At 37.7% G+C, this 22767-nt stretch overlaps 1 protein-coding gene across 1 annotated transcript in view; it reads right to left on the bottom strand.

Annotated features, from left to right (window-relative positions):
- Positions 1-22767, bottom strand: part of LOC101860812 (dynein heavy chain domain-containing protein 1) — a 115475-nt gene that overhangs the window by 57283 nt on the left and 35425 nt on the right. Inside the window, exons 38-56 of the mRNA XM_035969741.1 lie at positions 22092-22357; positions 21379-21511; positions 20005-20117; positions 18685-18696; positions 15677-15802; positions 15058-15193; positions 14406-14599; positions 13974-14111; positions 13077-13203; positions 11420-11694; positions 10576-10776; positions 8923-8946; positions 5362-5454; positions 3803-3910; positions 2821-3100; positions 2224-2389; positions 1516-1748; positions 627-813; positions 153-342 (exon numbers count right to left, since the gene is read on the bottom strand). Of these exons, the coding sequence (XP_035825634.1) occupies positions 153-342; positions 627-813; positions 1516-1748; positions 2224-2389; positions 2821-3100; positions 3803-3910; positions 5362-5454; positions 8923-8946; positions 10576-10776; positions 11420-11694; positions 13077-13203; positions 13974-14111; positions 14406-14599; positions 15058-15193; positions 15677-15802; positions 18685-18696; positions 20005-20117; positions 21379-21511; positions 22092-22357 (3002 nt within the window). The remainder of the gene's footprint in view (positions 1-152; positions 343-626; positions 814-1515; positions 1749-2223; positions 2390-2820; positions 3101-3802; positions 3911-5361; positions 5455-8922; positions 8947-10575; positions 10777-11419; positions 11695-13076; positions 13204-13973; positions 14112-14405; positions 14600-15057; positions 15194-15676; positions 15803-18684; positions 18697-20004; positions 20118-21378; positions 21512-22091; positions 22358-22767) is intronic.

The raw sequence follows: 22767 nt of genomic DNA, 5'->3' as shown, positions 1-22767 counted from the left end.
ACACACACACACACACACACACACACACACACACAAATACATATACACACCACTACACCACTAAATAATTATCACCATGGATATTTTACAAATGCAAGGGCATACAAAAAGAACAAAAATATCCCTGAAAATATGCTGATTTAACCAAATACCTCAGGCGTGACGAGGAAGCCAGCCAGATTTTTAACGCGGTCTTGCTGCTGTCGGTCACTCCATTTCGCAAAGGTTCCATTGCTTTCATCCAGATAGTAATCAAAGACTTGACCCCACAGTGGCAGTCGGATGGAATGACTGGCACGGTACAAGGCATCGTGGGCAAACTTACTGAACCGCTCTCGGAACCTGGAGCAAGAGACAGACAGAAGGAAACTTTTGTAGATGGTATATGAACATAATCGTGTTTTACTCCACTTCTACTTTCACACCCCGCCCCCCATCCCCACACCTTCATTCATTTTATATGCCTACTGTTTTGAGGATGAAGAAATCAAAGTAAGCAAATAAATCTTGCTTTGTACGTACAACATTACCTGCACCGATTCTCCTAACTCTAATAGACACACGTATTATCATCAAAGTATAAAAAAGTCCCACACATCTTATGATACAAAGAGGTCACACTGTACCTGTCATGTAAATGACCTCCAAAAGCCCAAATGTAAGAGAAAGCAAACATCCCTTTCAGGTTCTCCCTATAGTTTGGGATGACCGACTCAATCTGTGAAGCGTTGGTCAGCCGGCTGCCCATCTGTCTAGATGGGGGCACTTGTCGGTCTCCTTTCTTGGATTCTGGTGGATCAATCATGGAGGCTGCTGAGGAACATGATTAAAATGCTTTTCTGTTATACCATGATGACCACTGACCTGTAATCAGGGCTAAGAAAGTTACACAGAAATGACCAAGAATGACACGATCTTTAAAAAACATGATGCAATTCAAGTGTCATGCTGATCATTCTTAACAACCTAATGCACGCAGAAGTGTACACAGCTGTCCTGTCAAATCCTAGGAACCAAAGAAAAAGAGAGATAGAAGTTAGAAAATAAGACTACATTATGGTAAAACTCCACCGCTTTAAATAGGAATATGTGAATGTGAAAGACAGCTAAATTTGCCTAAAGGGTCTGTGGATATCATATGTTGCATGGGTCTTCAAAGGTACATGCAAATAAATCACTCAAAGTAGGCTATATAAATATTTGATGCTTTGAATGCATACACAACTCAGTCCATCCATCCAGACGAAATGAAGGAAGCATGTGCTCTGAGGCAGCTGCCTGGACCAAACACAAAGTTATTGGTGGTGTTTATTTTTAATTAAAACAATCTGTAACACGTCGTGAACAAATCTTAATCTAATGGAACAGAGCACATCCATGAGTATTACAATCTTCACCCTTCCAAATATCCAAATACATAATAGTTGACACACAGGAGTTCAGGTGCAGGTGCCCATAGACTTAGAGAAGCAGAGTTCACAGGGTATTGAAAAAGAAATAAAAAATGAAACTTACCTTCTTCTTCCCATCTCATTTTCTTCTCCATCTCTTCTCTGTTCAGTGAGCGATCGAGCATGGCAGAGAAAATCCTCAAGAAGGCCGAGATTTCAGAAACACCTGGAGTGACCTGGTTTGCAGAGGCCGATGAAGAGCCGACGTCAGTGAGAAGCGCTGTCTGGCATTCCGAGGACAAAAACTTGACAGTGGAGGGCAGAACATCATTGATGAGGTCATCCAGAATCTTCAGGCTGGACATAAAATGAACATAGAAGAACAGTTTTAAAAAATTAATAAATAAAAGACATAACTAAATCTGCCCTGATGCAGTACTTATTTTGCCAAAACTGGAAAGGGGAGGGGGCGAAGGTGCTAAGGTGAACTTTATAATTAAGTTATTTATACGTTCGGTCTTTGGACATATTCTTTTGTGTATCAGAGAAAGTCAGACAATTTAACAGAGAATAAACATTTTGCGGAAATTAACAAATAATGGAAACAAATACACAAAAGAATAATAAAAAAAGAACAACATTTTTTACCGGTAGACTTCTTTGAAATTCAGACAAGCCGTTATAAAATTTTCAGTAATCAAATAAAACAAAAACAAAAAACAACATCAAAACATAAAATTGGTGACTCTGATGTATGAACCTTTAAAAGTTTTGTTTGAACAACATAACAATTCTAAAAAGGCAAAATACACACAACTGACGGAAGACTTACCCAACTGAAGTGAGCAGCCATTTTGATGGAGCTGTCAGCTTCCAGGTGTGATAAAGTGAGGTCCAGTTGGTGGTGCCTGGTCCACAAAACACGACAGTCGCACGGGCAATGGTGGACGGGGCAGCAGATTTGAGGTCACTTGTCTCAAAGATAACGTTGGTGGAATCTGAATCATGATTAAGAAAAGAGATATAAATCTGATAAAAATACTCTCTCTCTCTCTCTCTCTCTCTCTCTCTCTCTCTCTCCCTCTCTCTCTCTCCCTACCTCTCTCCTTACCTCTCTCTCTCTCTACCTCTCTCTGTCTACCTCTCTCATCCAGAATGAAAACTGTTTTTAGTGGCTGGGAATAACTCTAAAATAATTACTGCTTCCTCAGCAGCATATGACCCCTCTTCAGTGTCATAGATCATTGAGTTAACTTTTTCATGATGCAAAGAAAGAGGATTTTAAATATTTCTATGACTCATAAAAGCATGACTTCTACACATGAGAACATTTTTTAAACAATTCAACAGAAGAAAGCGGACTTTACATGAGTTCAGAAATACAACTTTAAGATAAAAAAATCCCCCAAATTAACAAAACCAATTTCACCTTTGAGTAAGATCCCTTCGCCATTTCCAACAGACAGACGTTGCTCATCATCCAGCATGGTCTTGACACCCTCTGTCCAGACAGGGTCAAGGTCACCATCCAGAACCAGCCAGCGCTGCAGGATTGACGGTAGCTCCACTGGTCCTTTCACATTCTTCTTGTCTGCATTCTTTTGGTTCTCAATAAAGGACTTTGTGGCCAACCACATGAAGTAAGAGTCACGGGCAATTTTGCCCAACAGACCTCCATGCCACATACCATCTTTGAAGGTACCCAGGAGCTGATAAAGATAGAATTATGTATCTCTCAGTCTGAGAATTGATCTTAATCTTATTTAAATAATAATAATACAAAAACCAAAGATGTTTTTTTTAACTTTGATGAATCTAGCTACAGGTTAAAGTCGATCTGAAAATCATGAACATATGGAGGTGCAATTCTGATAAACAGAATAAAGAAATGTCCATACAAGAAACAAAAATGAAACAAGAAAATGATAACTATGAAATAAACAAAGTAAACCTACAGCCAATATAAAAGTGGAGGGACCTCGCAATAGAAAAGACTTCAAAATTTAGTACAGGAAATTAAGAACAATGTAAACCCTCGACAGTCTGAAACACCAAAGTGTCACCAAGCTCAATCAACATTCCAAAATAATAAAAAAACAGAACAAATTATCTGTTCCATACCTTAACACACACGCACGCACACATGAACGCACACACGCACACATGCACACACACCTACACACAAAAAAACAAAACAACAATACACACACACACACACACACACACACACACACACATACACACACACATACACACACACACACATTTTACTTCAGCCAAAACACAGACAAAATGTTCGCACATGGAAGTAATTTCTGTTCACACATAGCTCATTTTGGTACATGCACAAGACATATTTCCATACATACACATACTTCTTCACAAACACAAGTCACTTGTTGTAAACATACCTCAAGGGGAGTCATTGCCCCAGGGAACAGATGAACAAGATCAATCTTGGGAAACTCAGATGAGTCTTGTTGAACTTTACGAGCCCCTTCCCCAGTGGTTTTGACAGCCTGACAAAGGAAAACACAAACATCACAGGGATGTGCAGGCACTAGCTATATTCTCTCGACCTTGAGTTTTCAAGGAGACAATGAATTCTTTATAGGCACTCTGAGACATTGAGGAGCTGTAGTTTCTGACAAGTCAGCTTGACAAAGGCCACAATTCTTGAGGATGAATATGAATAGTCATAAAACTGAAAAGAAGAAGAAGAAAAAATACAACACCAGAGTACCAGAGCACGAACAACCTCCCCCCCTCCCCCTCCCCTCCCTTCAAAGAAAAAAAAAAGTAAGAAAACTCAAGACGGTAGTCAACATTGAGAAATGAGGATTAAAAAAAAAAATTCACTCACATTGAAAAGGCAAACTTAAAAATCTATCCTGTTTTAGTAGAGGTTTTACTGCGCTCGCAACTGCATAAGGTCATATGAGCGCCAAAAGATTAGAGATGTTACAAGAGAGTAACAAATATAAAAAAGAAGAAGGGGAGATAAGGACGATATATGTTTGATAGGAAAGAAGAAGCAGCAAACCACACCAGAGCACCTGCCAACCACCCACATCTATCCTGGATAAAAACTTTATCTCAAAGATAAATACCATTTTTGCAAATTGCGAACACATTGTAGAGGAATATGCTTTATGGGAAAGTATAAGGAAACATCTTGTGTGACTTGTACATCGTTCTACACACAGAAATGACATTTTAAAGGTGTGTCTTGTGACAAAGTTGAGCAAGGGTCTCTTTTTTTGCTAAACCCTCAGCTGTCAGATTAGCAGGAAAGACAGCTGGATAGACCACCCAATAGGCAGCAAGAAAGGATGCTAGTCTATGTTAGAGAGGCAGTCACATAGAAGAGGCACTTCCGCCAGTGGGGAAGGAGTTGGGGGAGTTGCATCTCTTCTCAGAGAGACGCCACAGCAACGGAAGAATTAGAACAATAAAAACTACTTGGGGCACACAACACTGAAGCATTAGATAGCAAAAAGCAGGTCTCTGAGGTCAAATTGTACACAATCTTGCTTGGGAAAACTTCCAAAATTAAATTTCGTATTACGTCCCAATAGGTAAATGCAATGGCCTTAAAACTAATAAAGCATGCTCTTGAACAGTTTTGTGCTTTTAAGGAGAGAGTATTGACGAGAAGAAAGGAAACTTATGACCGGCTATAAGGAGGTCACTTTCACAGTGATTACACTCTTCAAAGTGAAAGATAATAAAATCTAATGATTTTGATATATCTCTGACTGCATCTCTGGATAGATTTTCCTCATTCTATTACTTCCACAAGAGAGACGTGCATCCTAACTAATATGATGGAAGAATGTGGTCTCTCTCTCCGGCCTGCATAAATGGTCATTTAAGATGTGACCAAGCTGTTCAATGTCAAAACGATACATTTAACGATTTTTAAAACTAGCTGGGCTGACATGCTAAGAGAGTTGACCGGGTGAATCACCTTGGCCATGGAGATGTTCAGCTTGAGCTTCTGCAGTTTCTTGATCCCTGTGGACTGTTTGGGCTTCAGATCTTCATCCATATCTTTCAAGAGCTGTTGGGAAGCAAGCAAGGAGCTGTTATAGCCACCAAAACAACAAGCAAACCAAAAGTGCTCAAACAAGTCAAGCAAAAACTGCAAAAACATTGAAACCAAGAAAATTATGAAAGAAAAAGGAGAGCAAGGGCAAGGTCTTACAATCTGATGACTTCCGAAAGTTAAAAGACTAAAATGCTTTTCTGTAAATATCATATCAGCATCACTTCTGTTGCAAAAAACAAAAACAAAAACAACCGAAAATTATCCACAAAAAGCACAGCAGAGAAAGCCACACACATTTAAGTTTCAGTATTTGTTTACCATGCCGGCATGCTACACAATGCTAGGTGCATGAATAGAAATGTTTAATCATATACACTATGTACCAAATTTTCATGAACGACTTGACGAGATGCAGGACAAAACCAACAGACCCAAAACCAAGATATTCTGTGGCAACATCAAAAGAACCAGTTACAAAGGTTACACTTTTGGTTACAAGAGATACAATAATTAATAATTTAAAAATGAGCCAACCACTTTTGAAGTCACTTTCCATGACTCTTGGAGAGAGAGTAGATCTAGCCATTTTATGACTACTGAGCTTTAAGATGAATGTTGTGAAACAGATAACCCACAAAAATGGTTAAGTTAAAACCTTGCTAAAGTAATAAAAGCATGTAAACTAATCAAGCAACAGACTAATCAACCATCCATCAATCCTCTACTCTTTTCTCATTGAAAACATAAATGCACTTAAAAAATGCCCAGCAAAAAAGCATTTTCTCTCTATGACAATGATGACAGCTACAATAAATAAATATTATTTGTTATGACGGGTTTACATCAATACCCATCTGCTGCTTTCAGTCCCCCCAGTATCTCTAAAACTAGAACAGGACACTGACACAGTACTCGTTCGGTTTTTAAAAAACAAATTTGCTTGTTTAATTGTTTAGTGTTTCAAGAGGAGGTAGTGGTCACACAAACTAATAAAAGCTGTCCTTAGTACTTACAAGATCACAGCACTGAGAAAAAGAAAGTGCGCAAGAGCGTGTGGGGGGCGGTATTCGTGTAGAATTGAGGGCAGTGCGGAAGTTTTGGTGCGTGAATGTATGTGTATATGATCAGTCTCATGAGGAAGGGGGATGGTGTCACATGGAGATGGTACACAACAGTGATATAATTTGTCATTACTCAAAGGTTTTAAAGACTGGAAAACAGACAGAAAGATGAACGTGTCAGCGTTAACAGTGTTAATCGTTTCTTCGAGTATGAGTGTGAGTGTGAGTACATAAGTGTGTGTGTGTGTGTGTGTATGTGTGTGTGCGTGTGCATGTGTGTGTGCATTTATGCCTGTGTGTGTGTGTTTGAGTGTGTGTGCATATATGTGTCTGTGTGAGTGTGAGTGTGAGTCTGTGTGTATGAGTGTGCGCACACATGCGAGACATGTGTGTGTGTGTGTGTGTGTGTGTGTGTGTGTGTGTGTGTGTGTGTGTGTGTGTGGTGTGTGTGTGTGTGAGTGTGGTTGTTTGTTTGTAGCATGTGTGTGATCCCAAATGCATGTTTGTGTGCACGTGTGTCTGGGGTGGAGGAGAACATGAGATGGGGCACACAACTTCAGCAAATTAGGTAATGTTAAGACAATATTGCATGTTTAAAAAAAAAGAAAAAAAAAGGTCAAAATAAATTAACTCAAAATTGACTTGTTCCGAGTGGTGATGAGATGGAATTTCATACAGGGCAACACAGAATCACAAGCAAATCCACACACAATCCGTTACACAGATTTATGTAGGTAAAATGTTATTTCAAATAATACGCAATTAAATTTTACCCATATGATAAATAAACCCACATTTTTCAAGTGCAAAGGAAAATTTTAAAAATCATTGTATGACAAAAACGAACACACTAAGATAAGGAAAGAGAATGGAGACCATCTAACTGAAATGAGAGCATTCCTACACTTCTGAGCTCTAAGTAAACCTTTCGCCAGGCTCTCAAAGGAATCCATGGGATCAATAAATGATACTCCTTCAACTAAACGTGATGAGATTGTGATATAGAGGTTAACAGGTGTGCATAATTTATTTTGATACAAGCATTCTATTGACTAACATGTATTCCTAGCCAATACTAAAATGAAGTAACAGATATCTGGTGTGTGTGAGTGTGGAACTACCTTTAGACTACAGTGCATAAACTATGCAATGTGATACAAGTAGGTTCTAATATTAAGATAAACAACCATGAGCAACATATTAGGTCTTCATTTGTATAGTCAGATCAAAAGGAAACAGCAAACACTTGTCGGTCAAGCAGAGAGCAGACACTTTCTAGAGGTAGTGCTTGTGTCCAAACATATATCAAAATATCTTATATCTAGAGGGTCATCTTAGTTATAAACCAAAGACCAAAGTCACATGAAATGACTGAAAGACGACTTAAATAGGAAAATCAATTGTGCAAAGAATCTTTTTGTTTTAGTAAAAGTGCCACATAAAAGAGGAAAAAAAATCTCAGTTCAGCATTCTAAAGTGCGTAAGTTTTGTAGCACAGAAGGTGTCATAGAATCAAGACAAAGTTTTCGTCCTGAACCAAACACTATCCTGATAATGTAATTATCAGTCAAGACGCAGTGGAATCAGGCGACAAGCATCAGTTTTGGGGTATTTGGAGTTCTTGGCATAATCTTTCGATAAATTTTTTTAAAATCCATCTATCTTGAATAGAAGTCGATATATTTGCAGTTGAAGGAGGTGGGGGTCACCTGGTTTGCGAGGTGAACTTTGCGGGAAAATAGCCACCAAAGACTGGTGAATTCCATAGCTTGAGAGTCCTTGAAAACTAAAAATTAAGTATTTTGTTCCTTTAATCAATGAATATTGTTCACTAAAATCCACACAGAAGTGAGATTTTATATGACATAAAAGGTATCGAGCCAAAATACAAAAGTTTGATGAAGACTGCAAAACCAGAAGAAAAATGCTGATATCTTTGATTCCATAATTATATTGATGAGCACCTGTATTCATCACAATGCCTCACATATCTTTGTGACAGAATCTGTCAAAGAAACTGGCTGAGAACGACTAAAGTAAAAAAGATTTTAAAATTGTATTAAACATAATTTAAAAGTTTTTTTTTAAGATGAAGCAGTCAGTCAAAGAAATAAAAGAAAGAATCAAATGGACAATCATTCTAGAAAAAAAATCTATATAAAAATAAAAAGCAACTGAATAGTGTCAAAAACAAACCATTAACTCTAATATGACTTATGGCACTGCAAAGCTACCATACATGTGTCGTGTGTTGCATGTACCTAATAGTACTGATAGCATCTAGAACCTGCACAATGAACAAATAAAAGCGAATGCATTGTATACAAACAAATATATGTAAGCCTATATATACATTGGTAGGCACGACAAGCTGATTATCAGCTCGGGGATAGAAAGTGCAGGGTAGCATTTTACTTACGTCTGCGTTCTCCTCATCTAACTCCTAAAACAAAAGGCGGCAAGACATTTTTTTCACTGTAAAGTCATTTAGTAAAAGACTTTAGTAAACGTCACTCTATAGATACTTTTACAATTGTTCAGTTTGATACATTTCCATTTTCTTTCAATGTTTTCAAAAATATCCTACTCAGACACTTTGGATTCTGCTTAGCAAACAAAAGCATATCAAACTTAAATGCAAGTTGAGATGGGGGGGGGGGGGGGGGGGGGGGGGGGGTAAGTGGTTTGTGATCAGCTCTTCCTTCACAAGATTAACTCACTCTTTCTGCTAGTAACACCCACTGTACTTCACAGCTTCATGCCTTAATGTAGAAAAATATTCTCTATACTAATTATATTTGAAGCTCAGGCAGAATATCAATTAAGTTGGGTTTTGTTTATAGTATGCGCCCCTCAAGCTTTGAGGTAACCACACACACAAATAAAGCAATGACACTGAGTTTTTACGAGCAGCTTGGAAATTACAACATCAATACCTCTTAAGAATTTGCCATTGTCTCATCTGTGAGTATGGTTTATTCAGTTATTAGTTAATATGACCGAAACGTAAAGCAAAAGAAACCCCCATCCCCTCGCTTGTATCTTTCATCATAAAAATCTAAGGCATTCAGTCAATTCCTTATCTTCTTATGACAAGTGCACACATAATCATAACAAACAAGTGCTTCCAACCACAATAACTTGTTGCAGTATTACCGATTATGGAGATTAAGATGGTGCTTTGCAAATCAACAACCAATGCAAACTGCAGTGAGGTAAGTTCAGAAGGGTAAAAACCTTTTAACCCCAAACCATAGACAAAGACACAAAACACAATCATCTTTCTTCTTTTCTTTTTTTCGCACAAAGTTTAGCTGCAAAAAATGCAACAGAGAAACAACTTGAGTCTTGTTCCACACACTTCTAGGCACCAGAGTACATTTTTAATCCCATTTATATTGAGTAAGGTGTACCAAATAATAATACCAGAAATATTATAAGAACATATTTTCACAAGAAGATTTTGTTCCCTGTTAGCTGTAAAGGTGTGGTTTGAAAAAAGACTGCTTTGGGTCAAATGGACAGATAAAATGAAAAAATAAAAGTGTCCTGAAAGAACTTGATACACAGGTAGTATGCTTTCTAAGATCAGCAACAGGAAACTCAAACACCTTGGTCACACAAACAGAAACACAAAAATGGACCAGATAACAACTGTCTGCAGAGCAAAATAGAATCAAAGAGAAATAAGTGAAAAAACTTCCTATATCATACATTTGAAAACGTAAAATCTTACGATGAATAATACATCAAAGCAGAGACTGGGGACAAGGGAGGCCTGTTGTAGCAAGGAGTGGGGCATCAAAGGACAAGCTCAGCCATGCTGACAGGCTCAGGCTAACTGTAAAGCATAGCAGGAAAAAAAATCCAAGCCAAACAAGTGAGTGCAGCAGGCAGACACCTCAGAACAGAGATTCTGTCTATACACACACAACACAATTATCTTGTATCATAGACAGCATTGGGTAATCTGAAAAAATTAATTTGTTCGAGTAAATGCCAAAAATACACAAACAGCAACAGTGATTCACAGCAGATAAATATCAAATCAAAACAAAAAGCCCCATTTCACCTTCAGCTTCTGTTTTGTCTGGAACAGGACATCCCTCTCTGTGCTCAGCTCATCTTTGGAGTGGTCAGGGGCATACTGTTTGTAATTCAGCAAGTTGATGGCACGGGCCAGGGTGTGGTAGGCTTTGGTCTTTCCACTGCCTGTTTGACCAGTCAAGATGACTGGTGTCTTTGTGTCCACTGCTTTGTGGAGTTGCAGGATCTGTTCAAAGCAGGAATACATTATGTTATTTTAATAAAACATGTTATGGAGAGGGGAAAAGACACATCTTACTTTACAAAATGGAGTAGAGACCCTCACATAACAAAGGGGGGTAAGGACACAATAACACTTTCAAATCAAGAAACAAAGATGAAAGGTCTAACCGGAGTCTTCCTTCTTGAGAAACATTCACACTTTGCAGTCACACAGCCAGCAGTACAAAATACCTGGTCACTCAGCCAGGAGAGCAACTGCAACGGATTTCTCGGGCCTGCTGCAGAACAGTGCCAGGTGACCAAAACGGATAATTTTCACCTGCGCATAATTGCACCAAGTACCCGCAAAGTGTGAAAAGACAGCCAATGTGGGTGGTAGGTCAAGTTAGTTCTGGATGGAAACCTCAACTAGACGCTTTACTGAAATGACCACATCTCACCAACCCAAAAAGAGATATTTCTGCCAATACTCAAGCCAGGGCTTGTTTGCTTGCTTTGCACCTCACATAATTTAATTTCTCTATATTCTTTTAAGGTCAATGCTGTCCGCACACCTGATTTTGGAGAAAAAGCATGATATTTAAGAGAACTGCACATACAATGAGGCAAGGATGTTCATGCACAATTAGCCTAATCCCTAGTATAACCTTGTCAAACAAGATGTCATTAGCTTCCATCTTGTCCTCTTTGAAGACCTCCGATATGGCCGTCGACACTTGCTGGTTGAGAGCAGAGTAAGAGCTGTTGGACTGCTCGCTGATTGCACGCGGGAAAACCTCTCGCAGAAGGTCCAGGAACTTGTTGGTCTCAGCCTCACTCTCGTAGCGTGGGCTCAGGATCTCCTTGAGAGCAAACACCAGACTGTGCTCCTCCGCCACTTCTGGGGTAGACTCGGCACTGCTGGGCTTCCATTCGGTGCCATCTGAGGAAGGAACAGTCAGTCAGCTATGATTACTTCTGATAGTCAGAAGAAAATGTACAGGGAAACTAAGGAAAAAACATGACAGTTAGTGGTGAGCAGTAAGAAAGAGTGCTGTCTTAATAAGAAAAGGTAAGTAATCATTCGCAATAATAATATCAGATCAATAGACCAACACATTCAATTATGACCATTTCTTGCAGAAATATCCATAAAAATTAGTGGCATGTGGGTAAGAAATGGTCAGTAAATTGTGACTGATTTTAATAGTAATGTCAAATCTACAGGAAAACTATTCAAACATTGACAATTTCTAGCCAGAATGATCAATAAGTTGTGCATTATACAATAAATTATAAGAGTGTCCAGCTGGTAGAACTTACATAAGAAAATAAAATGAACCAAATTTTTAAAGTTAATTATGACATAGTGTCTTTCGATTCTTTCCAAATCACAACAATATTGTGGAATAAAAATATGTGAGGGAGAGTGGTGAAATCAGGCGCTCGTCAAAATAATGAATTAGAAGAAACAGGCATCGAATTTTTGTTTTTTGGCTTAACACCACTGTTGTCCAATTAAGAACACATTTCTGGGTGGTTTTACTGAAAAAAAGTTGATTAAAAGCACACAAAAATGAAAGTTTTCAGTTTCCATGGACTCTCAAGCTATGGAAAAAAAACAACTTTGGTGGCCATTTTCTCACTAATTCTACCTTTGAAACCAGGCGACCTCACTTTCTTCAACATCAAATATCTTGACTTCTATTCAAGATAGAAGGGCATTTTTTTTCACTGATAGCAAGACAACTGAACTAGCTTTAAGATGATACCAATAACTCTACATGCCCAAAAACTGTTGAGCGCCCAATTCCACCATTACATATACTATTTTTCTTAAAAAGGGACTGAGAGGTATACGAAAGGTACCAAAATTCTCAGGAGACATAGGTCTTTCATACGGAAAAAATACATCTGTCATAAAGCTACTTAGAAAATTTAGTTTCTGGTGCCTACTGTTATGCAAATCAAGGCAGTTTGTAGCCAAAAGTTGAATTTACACCCCGAAATTTTTTTTATTGATTAACACTTTGCAGTCACACAGCCAGCAGTACAAAATACCCCATCTGGTCACCCAGGCAGGAGAGCGACTACAACCGACTTCTTGAGCCTGGCAAATGCGCCATGCACCAGGTGCACGGAACAGATACTTTTCCCCCATGCATTATTGCGCCAAGTGACCGCAAAGTGTTAATCTAGATTGTGACATTCTTTTACAACACACATAAGTTCGTTTCTTTTTTCTTTCTATATTTTTTAAATACAAAATGAACAGTTTCAGAAGAAAAAGATTGAGAGCTGCACAAAAAAACTCAACCAGCTTACCAGACACTCCCGGAGCATCACCGCTGATCTCATGCAGGAAGTTTGTGTCCACCTTCTTGGCGACAGCCAGCATTAGAACTCTCTTGATCTCACGCAAGGAAGCCTGGTGCTGTTTCTGGCGGGGCATCTGGGAAACAGAAGCAGTGACATGTTGCTACACTAACAGAACACACACTGAGTTTGTTCACAATGAGAAACACACTTTGACTTAACTCTTTATCTCCGGCAAGCCACTCACTGGTCGGAACCGCTGTGCGGGTGAGCCGCTGGAGCAGCTCAGGCACATTCCTTTATGACAACTCCGACATCAAATTACTTTTCGGCAACAGGTCTCTTTTATTGGGAATTCTTTCATTACATAAAGAAGTATCAAAATAGCTGCACTTTTTCGATCTAATGACCCATTTAGTGATGTGTTTGTCATTTTTAGATTTAGAACCCCCGGAGATAAAGAGTTAATATCCTGCAGGCCTTTCAACATTTCAAATACCTGAAGCACATACATATTTCATACTTTCAACAGAAAAGTAAGCAAAACAAAATGTGTCATCAACTATACCTAATAATATTATATCATGACTAATAAAACAGTCAACAAAACAAAAGGTTTTAAGTTATAATTGATAAATGAGTTACACAACACAAAGTATACAGAATAAAAAAAATGAAAACCTATTTGACTACAAAAAAGGAACAGGCAAAGGAAAAAAAGAAAATAAACTTGACAGAGGCAAAGTGAAGCTAGACCAAAAAGATATACGTTTTTGATATATGCAGCAAAAACAAATGTTGGTATAAAAAGTAAGAAACATTAAAAAACTTAAAACACATTATACTAATCTATACGTCACAACCTGTCAATGTAAACAAGACAATACAGCCTTCATCAAGACAAACCTGTGTTTCCAAGAACTTAAAGAACAGAGTCAGTTTCTGTGCCCAGAGTGCATGTTTGTGGTAGCCATAGCTCTGCAGAGTCACAGAGATGATCTTCTCCGAGTCAGGAACAATCAGAGCACAGGGTCGCATGAGCACCTGTGGAAAAAAAAAGAAACAAAAGTATTATCTTAACCAAAAATAGACTTCTACAAAACACCATTTGTGCTGTATAGAGAAGTTTTAACTGTTCTCATCATTTGAGAGTGGCTCATGTAAACTTAAAGATTTATTGACATGGCTCTTATAGCATACTTGAAAAACATTAATCCACTATTTTCCCAAAAGAGCAAACAGCCACAGTATAACTGGGAAACTACTGTACACCACTGCCCAAATCATTGAGTCAAAGATATCAGGTCAAGGGAAAAATATGAGCATAAAAGAGCTTACGCGGAAATTGTAAGGTATGTCAGATGATGCAGGATTGTTAGCGTTCAAGGTCATGAAACACCCAAAGTTGGAGCTGGCCTGGATAAGTTTCCCGTTGAACATGACATTACCCAGCATTCTGTGCGAGTATGATGGTTCAGCGGTCAGTTTGGAGAAGTCTGGAGGTGACCGTTTCCTGCCGGCCTTTACATGTTCTGGAGAAGAAAAAAATGGTGACTCAAGTTTTCTCTCATTCGCTCATATTTCATTACAATCACGTACATCTACTCTCATTCAGGGACTGGGGAGAAAAATATAAAAGTTTTTGAGGAGACGGACAGACTGTCGCAGTGTTGTCAAAGAAAAGAGCCTGCATATGCAAGAAGGAGTATTTGCACTCAAACTCAATACAATCTGACATACAAAACGGGTAACTCTTTGGACAAAACCTGAGAGTAGAAAAAGGATAAACAAGTACTTCTGCCGCAAGTTAAAAGCTTGATGGAGTCACTTGGTGCCCTTCTCTTTGGCTGCTATTGATGAACTAGGGTTCCTGCTCATAATATCTCTGCTGGAAAGTGCACTGAAACTTCACAAAGTCGAAAAAAAAACACTTAAGTGCTAACCATCCATGCTAATCATCATTTTGATTGTTTAATGAACAAGAACTTGCCATAGAACAAAGGAGGCGGCTTGTTACTCTTGTACAAGTCTGACTCTTTGATCTCAATCTCTCTCTCGATGGAATGACGTCTCTGATCTCTTTCAGCCACCCATGTGTCTTCAAAGTAAGTCACAAGACCCTTCTCCTGCAAGATGAGAACAAAATAGTTATTTAGTACCAGTAATAAGGATTTCAGTAAAATGAAAAGTAGATTATGACACTCCGATACAAAAGTGATACTTTGAGATTGATGACCCAAAAGAATGCAAAAACAAAAAATAATCCAGAACAATCAAATGCTCAAGAACGAATTGTGGCAATATCTACAGATTCAAATACACCCAATCTGTTTTCCAGTAAAATATTCTATATGCCTTCTAATAAATACTAATAACTATGACATGAGTAAATAATACACAATACAGCTACCTTTCACCTGGAAAAAAAATTTAAAGAATAATGATCAATTACAATTAACAATTCCTATTCTATTATAACTTTACAGACCTTATTGGATAAATTATCCTCATAAAATGGAAAAAGAACCAAATGTTTAGTAATAAATTACAAATGAATAGTCTATTATCATATATCTTCATAAAATGTCATAAGGTAGTGAGCTCTCTACATTGAATCCATGAGGCACAGTCCTCTGCCGCTCCATCAGAGGTGAAGGCTGAACCTCAACTCGGGGCAACGGGTGTAGGGTCGTCAAAGAGTTACGTCTGATGACTTTGTCACCCATACCAGCTTTCTGGAAAAAAAAAGCAACATGAAAAAAATGAACGTCAAGAGAACAAACCTGAAAAATCAGAACATTTTTTTTTTGCCATTACCTGAGACTATAACCATTTGAAAATTTAGGCAAAAGCTAGTAGAATGGTAGATCTATCTCTTACAGGGCAAATGTGTAGAAAAGTTACATTTATGTGCCCGACCTTGACCCTGAAAAGAACAATGAGCTACAGGATAAAACAGTGGATGAAGTATTACATCAATAGCCCCTACAAACTAAAGTATCAGCTTCGTGATTTAAAAAAAACAACCTCCTGATAATGTGAAGCTCTTGTCAAGTTATGCTTTTCTACACTCTGTAGACAAGTTTTCTGTTCCCCTGTACCATATTTGGATCCTACTATTGTTACTTTAGAAATATGAAGAAGGATCCAAATGAGAAACAAGGATGATAATAGCACAAAAAAAGAAATAAGCAAAACCATTTGGTACCATGTCTGGCAAAAAAGAAGTTCATGCATAAGGAAATTGGCATAATTTAAAAATTGTTGGACATTAGTTATCTTTTCACTTTTGAATTTGTATCTTATTTATAAAACTGACTTTGAGAAGAAGAAGAATGAGCAAAAATAATACACAAGACTCCCCAAAACTTCAAGAACCTGAAGGCAAGGGGAGCTGATACTAAATATTTTATACTGACAGTGACATATTCTCCTCTCTGACAAATACAATGTTCAGCTGAAGGCTATTTTTCAAAAAGAAAAATTGTGGATGATACCATGGGTGCACGGGTACCAGGTTATTCTGTAACTGAGAAATACAGTTGAAAGAAGAATTTCTGCCATCAATGATCATGAGAAGATAGAGAGGGTGAGATATCAGTAAGATGATGGTGGGATGATGGTGAGCCAACAGAGCCATAATAGTGAGATGATGTGAGGATGATAAGAAGACGATATGAGCTGGTCGTGAGATAATGATATGGGATGGTGAGATAATGATGACATGATGGTGAGTTCATGGTGAGATGATAAAGAAGTGTAGGTGAGATGGTACGATAATGATAGTGTGATGTTGAAACGGCAGAGAAATGATGGTGAGATGATTGCGAGATGACATTGGGATGCCAGTGAGACAATGGTAAGATGATGGCGAGGTGATGGCAAGATGATTATGAGATAATGGTAAGAATGTGGTGAAATGATGGAGAAATGAGGGTGAGATGACATTGGGGTAACAGTGACATGATGGTGAGATGACAGTGAGGTGATGCTGAAATGATTAAAAGATAATAGAGAGATAATAGTGGAGAATATGGTGAGATGACGGCTACATACATGAAAATTGTTTCCTTCGGTGATACAAACAAGAGGAAAAAAGCAAAGAAATTGTGCCTTGACTTTTAAAAAACCCCCACCAAAAAACAAAAACTATCTAGACTATACCCATTCTTATTCTAACCCAAAAAGAAAAAGCAAATACAATGTGTTGAATCGGTTAAGACTAGCATGCTTTATACAGGTACTAAGTAACAACAAAAATGATGAAGAGAGACAAACAAGACATGGGGGGGGGGGGGGAGGAAGTAGGTTACACATGACTAACAAAAGAGTCTACACATAATTTTAAAAAATATATATATGTTGAAAAAGTAACAGTGAAAAGCTACACACAAAGTCATGTCTACAAAGTAAGCTAGGATTCTACAGACAGATCAGTACAGTTGTATGTGTTTTCTTTGTGAAACATGTTTACTTGGCTGGCATGTGTATCTCAAAACCATAGGCCAAGAGCAGCAAATAAGATAAGATACGTCTTTATCGTCCAGATCCTGGCACATTGGATGTAACACAGACCAAAGAGGTGACCAGTACCTGTCAGTCTTGACTTCTTTCCCTGGTCCTCATTACTTACTTACAGAGAGTTTTGTTCACCTAACCAAAAGAATAGCAGAACAAAATCTTCATAGATTATGCAAATTCCAGATGCCTTATGTCAAACAATGGGTTGATTAACTGGACCAAAAAGTATTTTTTATCTCTTGGCACTGTTTGAATTTCACCTTTGTTCTTCAAGTACAAGATCTGAAACAGAAATTGGCAGTCATGGCTTGCTACAAAATTCTCTGCTCAGATGCTCTAAAAAAATCTTTATTTTCCTAATCATTTTCAACATCATCTTAAAAGAAAAGAATTTGCAGTACATAATCAATACAATGGTACAAGAAGGCTACGCTGTGACAGAAATAAATAAATGGGAAAAGAAAGACAATAATGTCTAGAAAAGCCAGTTGCCAGGAAAATCCAAGAAGTGGTATCAATTGTTAGAACTACCTACCCCCCCCCCCCCCCCCCCCCCAACAACAAAAAAAAAAAATATATATATATAAAAATATAATTTTCAATTTCCCCAAAAAGTGGTCCCAAGAATAGGACAAATGATTCATCTTGGGTGCCAAATATTCTGACAGATTGACATAGTCAAGGCACATAAAATGTCCCAACAGTTTACTATAGACCACTTAGATTCTAGGAGAGCATCAAAGCATTATACTCCCCCAAACCACCATAAAACCTAAAAATTATTCAACTCTGCACAAAGACTAAAAGCACAGAGCAAAGAGCAATATAACCACACAGAATTTCAGTTTCATAACCAGCAACAAGCAACTGAACTGAGTTGTAACATATGTGTCAACAAAATAAAAGAATTTGAATAAAAGATATTTTGAGATGCAGAAAACAGGAAGTTAAATGACAGTTCAGACTTGATGAAATAAGACTATTGAAAAGCATAGGCCAAAAAAGGCAAAATCTACCAAACATAGAACAAAAAATTTGTGAAACGCAGCTACAAGATCTACTGGATTAGAATGTAGTAGAATTTTACCACACACACCATTGCAAAAACCTGAAATTAAAGTCAGTATAAGGAAAAGAGGCAATTAAACACAGAATGTTAACTGGAAACGTCAGCACACATGGTCGAGGCAAATATTAGATTAGTGACTAATAACAGCAATTTTACAGGAGGAAAGAGACAGAACAGCAGACAGAGACAAGTCCTTAAGTTTCGATACATCCTTGAAAAACAGTGGAGTCTCGAGATCATGCCTACATGCAGTTAAGGAAAAGATGGTCAGAGAGTAAAAGAGAAGAGAGAGGGATGAATTAGTATCAAATTAGTAATTACTGTTTTATTTGACTAAAATTAGCTTTTGTCACAGCAAAGCCAGTAGAGAAATGCTAGACAGACAATAACACCAAAAAAGAGAGCCAGTGAAATGCCATTTTCAAAAAATACTCAGTCTTAACTTATTACTTCTCAAGAAACCACAGCTCTCTGTGGCTGCTCAGATCTGTCTTCACCTCTACATGCTCAAAGCAAACACCACTAAATCTTACAGGCAAACATAGGGAATTAAATGTTGCATGCATGTACATACTGACTGAACTCAATAAATGTGTCTTGTTAGTCGTTAAACACAGCAAACGTTACTCACAAAAATAAAAGCCTGAACACTTACAAATATTGAATACCAAGAGTAACATAACATCTACCTAAAAAGTTCCAGGAAACACTTAAGAGCCCATCCTTCCAAAAAGCAGCCTTTGTTTCAAGCAACATTTCATGATGTTCTATATGATAACAGGAAAGTCACTGCATTTTTGGGACAATATTATTTTCTGCTTAGAACTCAATTACATAGCATTAAAAGATAACCATTAACAGAAAATTTCTCCATTCTCCCTCTTCTGTAGGTTCTAAATCAAAGGTGGAATTGTCTAGAATAGTTTACTCACTACTAGAGGAACTTTTTAAGATTTGAAAAAAAAAATTATTGTATGCTTCAAAATTTATCCTTGGCTGACTGTCAAATAAAACCTTATAATCTCATCCACAGAACCACGACCCATAACGATGTTAAAAAGACAAAAAACTCTGAGCACTCCACCATTTATTCTTTCATTTTTGTTTTTACTTTTAGAAAAACACAACGCTCTGCTTATATTTGTGACAGCTCCACATTGTCACTGAAGTTCAATGATTAAAAGTTTCGGCTCAACATGGCCCAGAGACCAAAGAAAAAAAACATTGCTCCTGCTAAAATTTGATTTTACAAAAAACATAACAGGAAAGCATAATTACATCATAGATCAATCCAATTTGTTGAGACAGAGTTGTGCTAATATTTTTACAGGTAACTCCAGGACATACCTTGTCAAAATGGGAGTGCCCTCTGATCTGATACTGGTTCTCACTGTTTACATCCAGAGTCCTGAGAGCTGTTCGCAAATAGTCCAACTGCTGTGCAGTCACTGACATGAGACCTGAAGAGAAAAAGTGTTGAAAATTTGAAATGGTAGGGACAAAATGATGTCTACTTGATGTAGAGAAATTTGTCTCAGTCAGGAAAATAGACAATAAAATTCAGTCTCTAGTAATTAAAAAATTACAAAGCTAAGCTTTCCTATTGAAAAAAAAATTGAACGATCAAAAATGTTTTACTTCATATCATCTCATGTTTAAAAAGAACTTAAAAGCAAGTAACGGATGTCTAAAAAAAAATTTGAAGAGTAATAACTCCGTCATCTTTGGACTGATTTCAACAAAACTTTGAAGAAAACAACTTCAACTAGGGGGACGTTACATTTGTCAATATGAAAAAAATCGACTGACATTTGAAAAAAAAATTTTTTTTTTTAATTTCAAGCAAAATTAAGTGAAATGCAGAATTTCGCAACTTCAAATCAACCACATTGTTATATTTCCAATAGTCACTATTTGTGCATTGAAGAACAAAATTTACAAAATTCATATTGCCAAATAAATTCAGGAAGTTGACAGCTATTTAAATCTCCAGGTGGTAACTAGCTCTCTCCATACAAGCTTCTACATGCCACTGGAAATTTTGAATAACATTGTGGCATGTTTCTGTGTCAATTCTTCAGACACCTTGTTCAACATTGAGTTTCAATTGCTCAATTGCTTGTGGGCTGTCTCCGTAGACTCTGTCTATCAAAAAACCACAAAGGTAATAATTTAAGGGGCCCAAGTCTGAAGGAATGTGGTAACCATTCATTTGTTAACTTGAGGCTTACAAAGTGTTTCCAAAACCTTTCTGGCAAGCATAAAAGGAACACCCCTGAGGAATGGGGTGTGGCCCACCTTCAGTATAACACATTCTCCAACCCAAACTTCTCCAAAGCTTTCTCAGCACAGTGAGAACCAATATGATGAGACTGTCATGGTTTTGTCGTCCTTGCCCTGAAACCAGATCGGGCTGATCACTTCCCTATAGTCCAATGCTTTTAAGAAGAAACATTTTTTCATTTTACCCAATTTTGGTTGAAATTTTTAAAAATTTATATTTCTCAAACAAAGACTGATTTTCTTCATATTTACAAACTTGACTTTCAGTTAGTTGAATTTAATTCTTTGGTGTTTATTTGAAATTAGTGCAGGGATGACCGAGTTATTGCCCTTTTAGAGGGTCCTTTTTCTTAGACAACCTGTAACTTGACAAAACCTGACGGTCGTCTCAACAAGAAACACTTAGACACAAAATGAAGCCATTTGTCATAGAGCTACCTCTTGTCAGCCGGTCAGTGTCATCAAACAGGGCCCAGCAGCCTGACTGTACCATCCCCGTCATATACTGCAGCATCATGGGAAGGGTAATGCTCTCGTGGCAGCTGATGGTGAAGATGCAGCGACCCAGGAGCTGGAATGAATGAGAAACCACAATTGATGAAAAGTGTAAACAGGTGACAACAAGAAGCTGGTTCAAAGAGCTGCTTTATCAATAATTATGTACTACCTTTGGGAAACAGGTAAAAAACATATGTTCAAAGAACATGACTATTAAGGGAGCTCTAAAAAATAGCTTAAATGTCTCACGCAAAATTTGTTCTAGAATATTATGATTTGGAACAGATTTAATTGATATAAAATCCATAAAGAAGAAACTTGTTTTTAAAAATGGAAATGACTTGAAGAAAAAACATCCATAAACGCAAAATGCACCAATTTAAAAAATCGTGTAAGGAAGTCATGAATTCCTTTTCTTTTTAAAATTTAATTTTCCCATTCCTGTAACATAAAAACAACCCAATCAAATGAGTAGTCTATTTCATCCTGTATACTGTATATCTGTCTGTCTGCTTGGAAGCCACATCCCACTCAGCCCAGGTTGGCCCTGACAGTCAGAGTTGAAACAGCCTGCCCGCTAAATGGTCTCACCCGTGCTAATGGGGACAGAAATGATTTACAACTTTTACACTCAATCAAAAGAAATATGGTACCTTGGCCAGCTCTCTGACTGTCTCCGTTTTCCCAGTGCCATTGGGCCCAATCATCGTGCCACAATGGAATGTCTTCAGCGCGTGTCCAACAGCCAGAAAAGCTCGCTCTGTCAGTGGAGTGACCACTAGATGGCTACTAGGGCCCAAATACTCGTAGTCATAGCTGAATACATTTCCCAGCTGCTGAATGTAGCAGGCACTGAACTGATAGTCCGTTGACACAGTGGTTAAGGTCCTCGACAGCTTTGGAGTCTCTTCAATAGTCACTGACGACGAAGAACAAATATGAATAAGAAGTCTACTGCATAAAAAGATTCCAATAAAATAAGTGCTTACTAATTTATTCTGTATAAGAAAAAAAAGACAAGGAAGCAAGTCAGAGTGATATCGACATATTGGTATGTATGGTACATGTTACAAGAACTCTGAACATGGGTCAGTTCAGAAAATTTAAGTTCTTATCTCTATCTGGCTATTATAAAATGGTCTCTGTTGTTCTGGATATAATATGTGCAGCATTTGTAAGTTGAAAAGCCAGATAGTCAAAGATCTTCTGGTCTCTCAGAAGAGACAAAAAGAGATGGGGGTATAGCTGGGAACTTATTTCACTGATTGAAAGCTGAAACATGAAATTGTCACAAATGAGAAGCAAAATGAAGTAGTGTAGCTTTAACAC

Source organism: Aplysia californica, unplaced genomic scaffold (genome assembly GCF_000002075.1).
Source record: "Aplysia californica isolate F4 #8 unplaced genomic scaffold, AplCal3.0 scaffold00177, whole genome shotgun sequence".
NCBI lineage: Eukaryota > Metazoa > Mollusca > Gastropoda > Aplysiida > Aplysiidae > Aplysia > Aplysia californica.
Note: the sequence above shows the minus strand (reverse complement) of the source record. Positions and strands in the feature narration are given on the sequence as shown.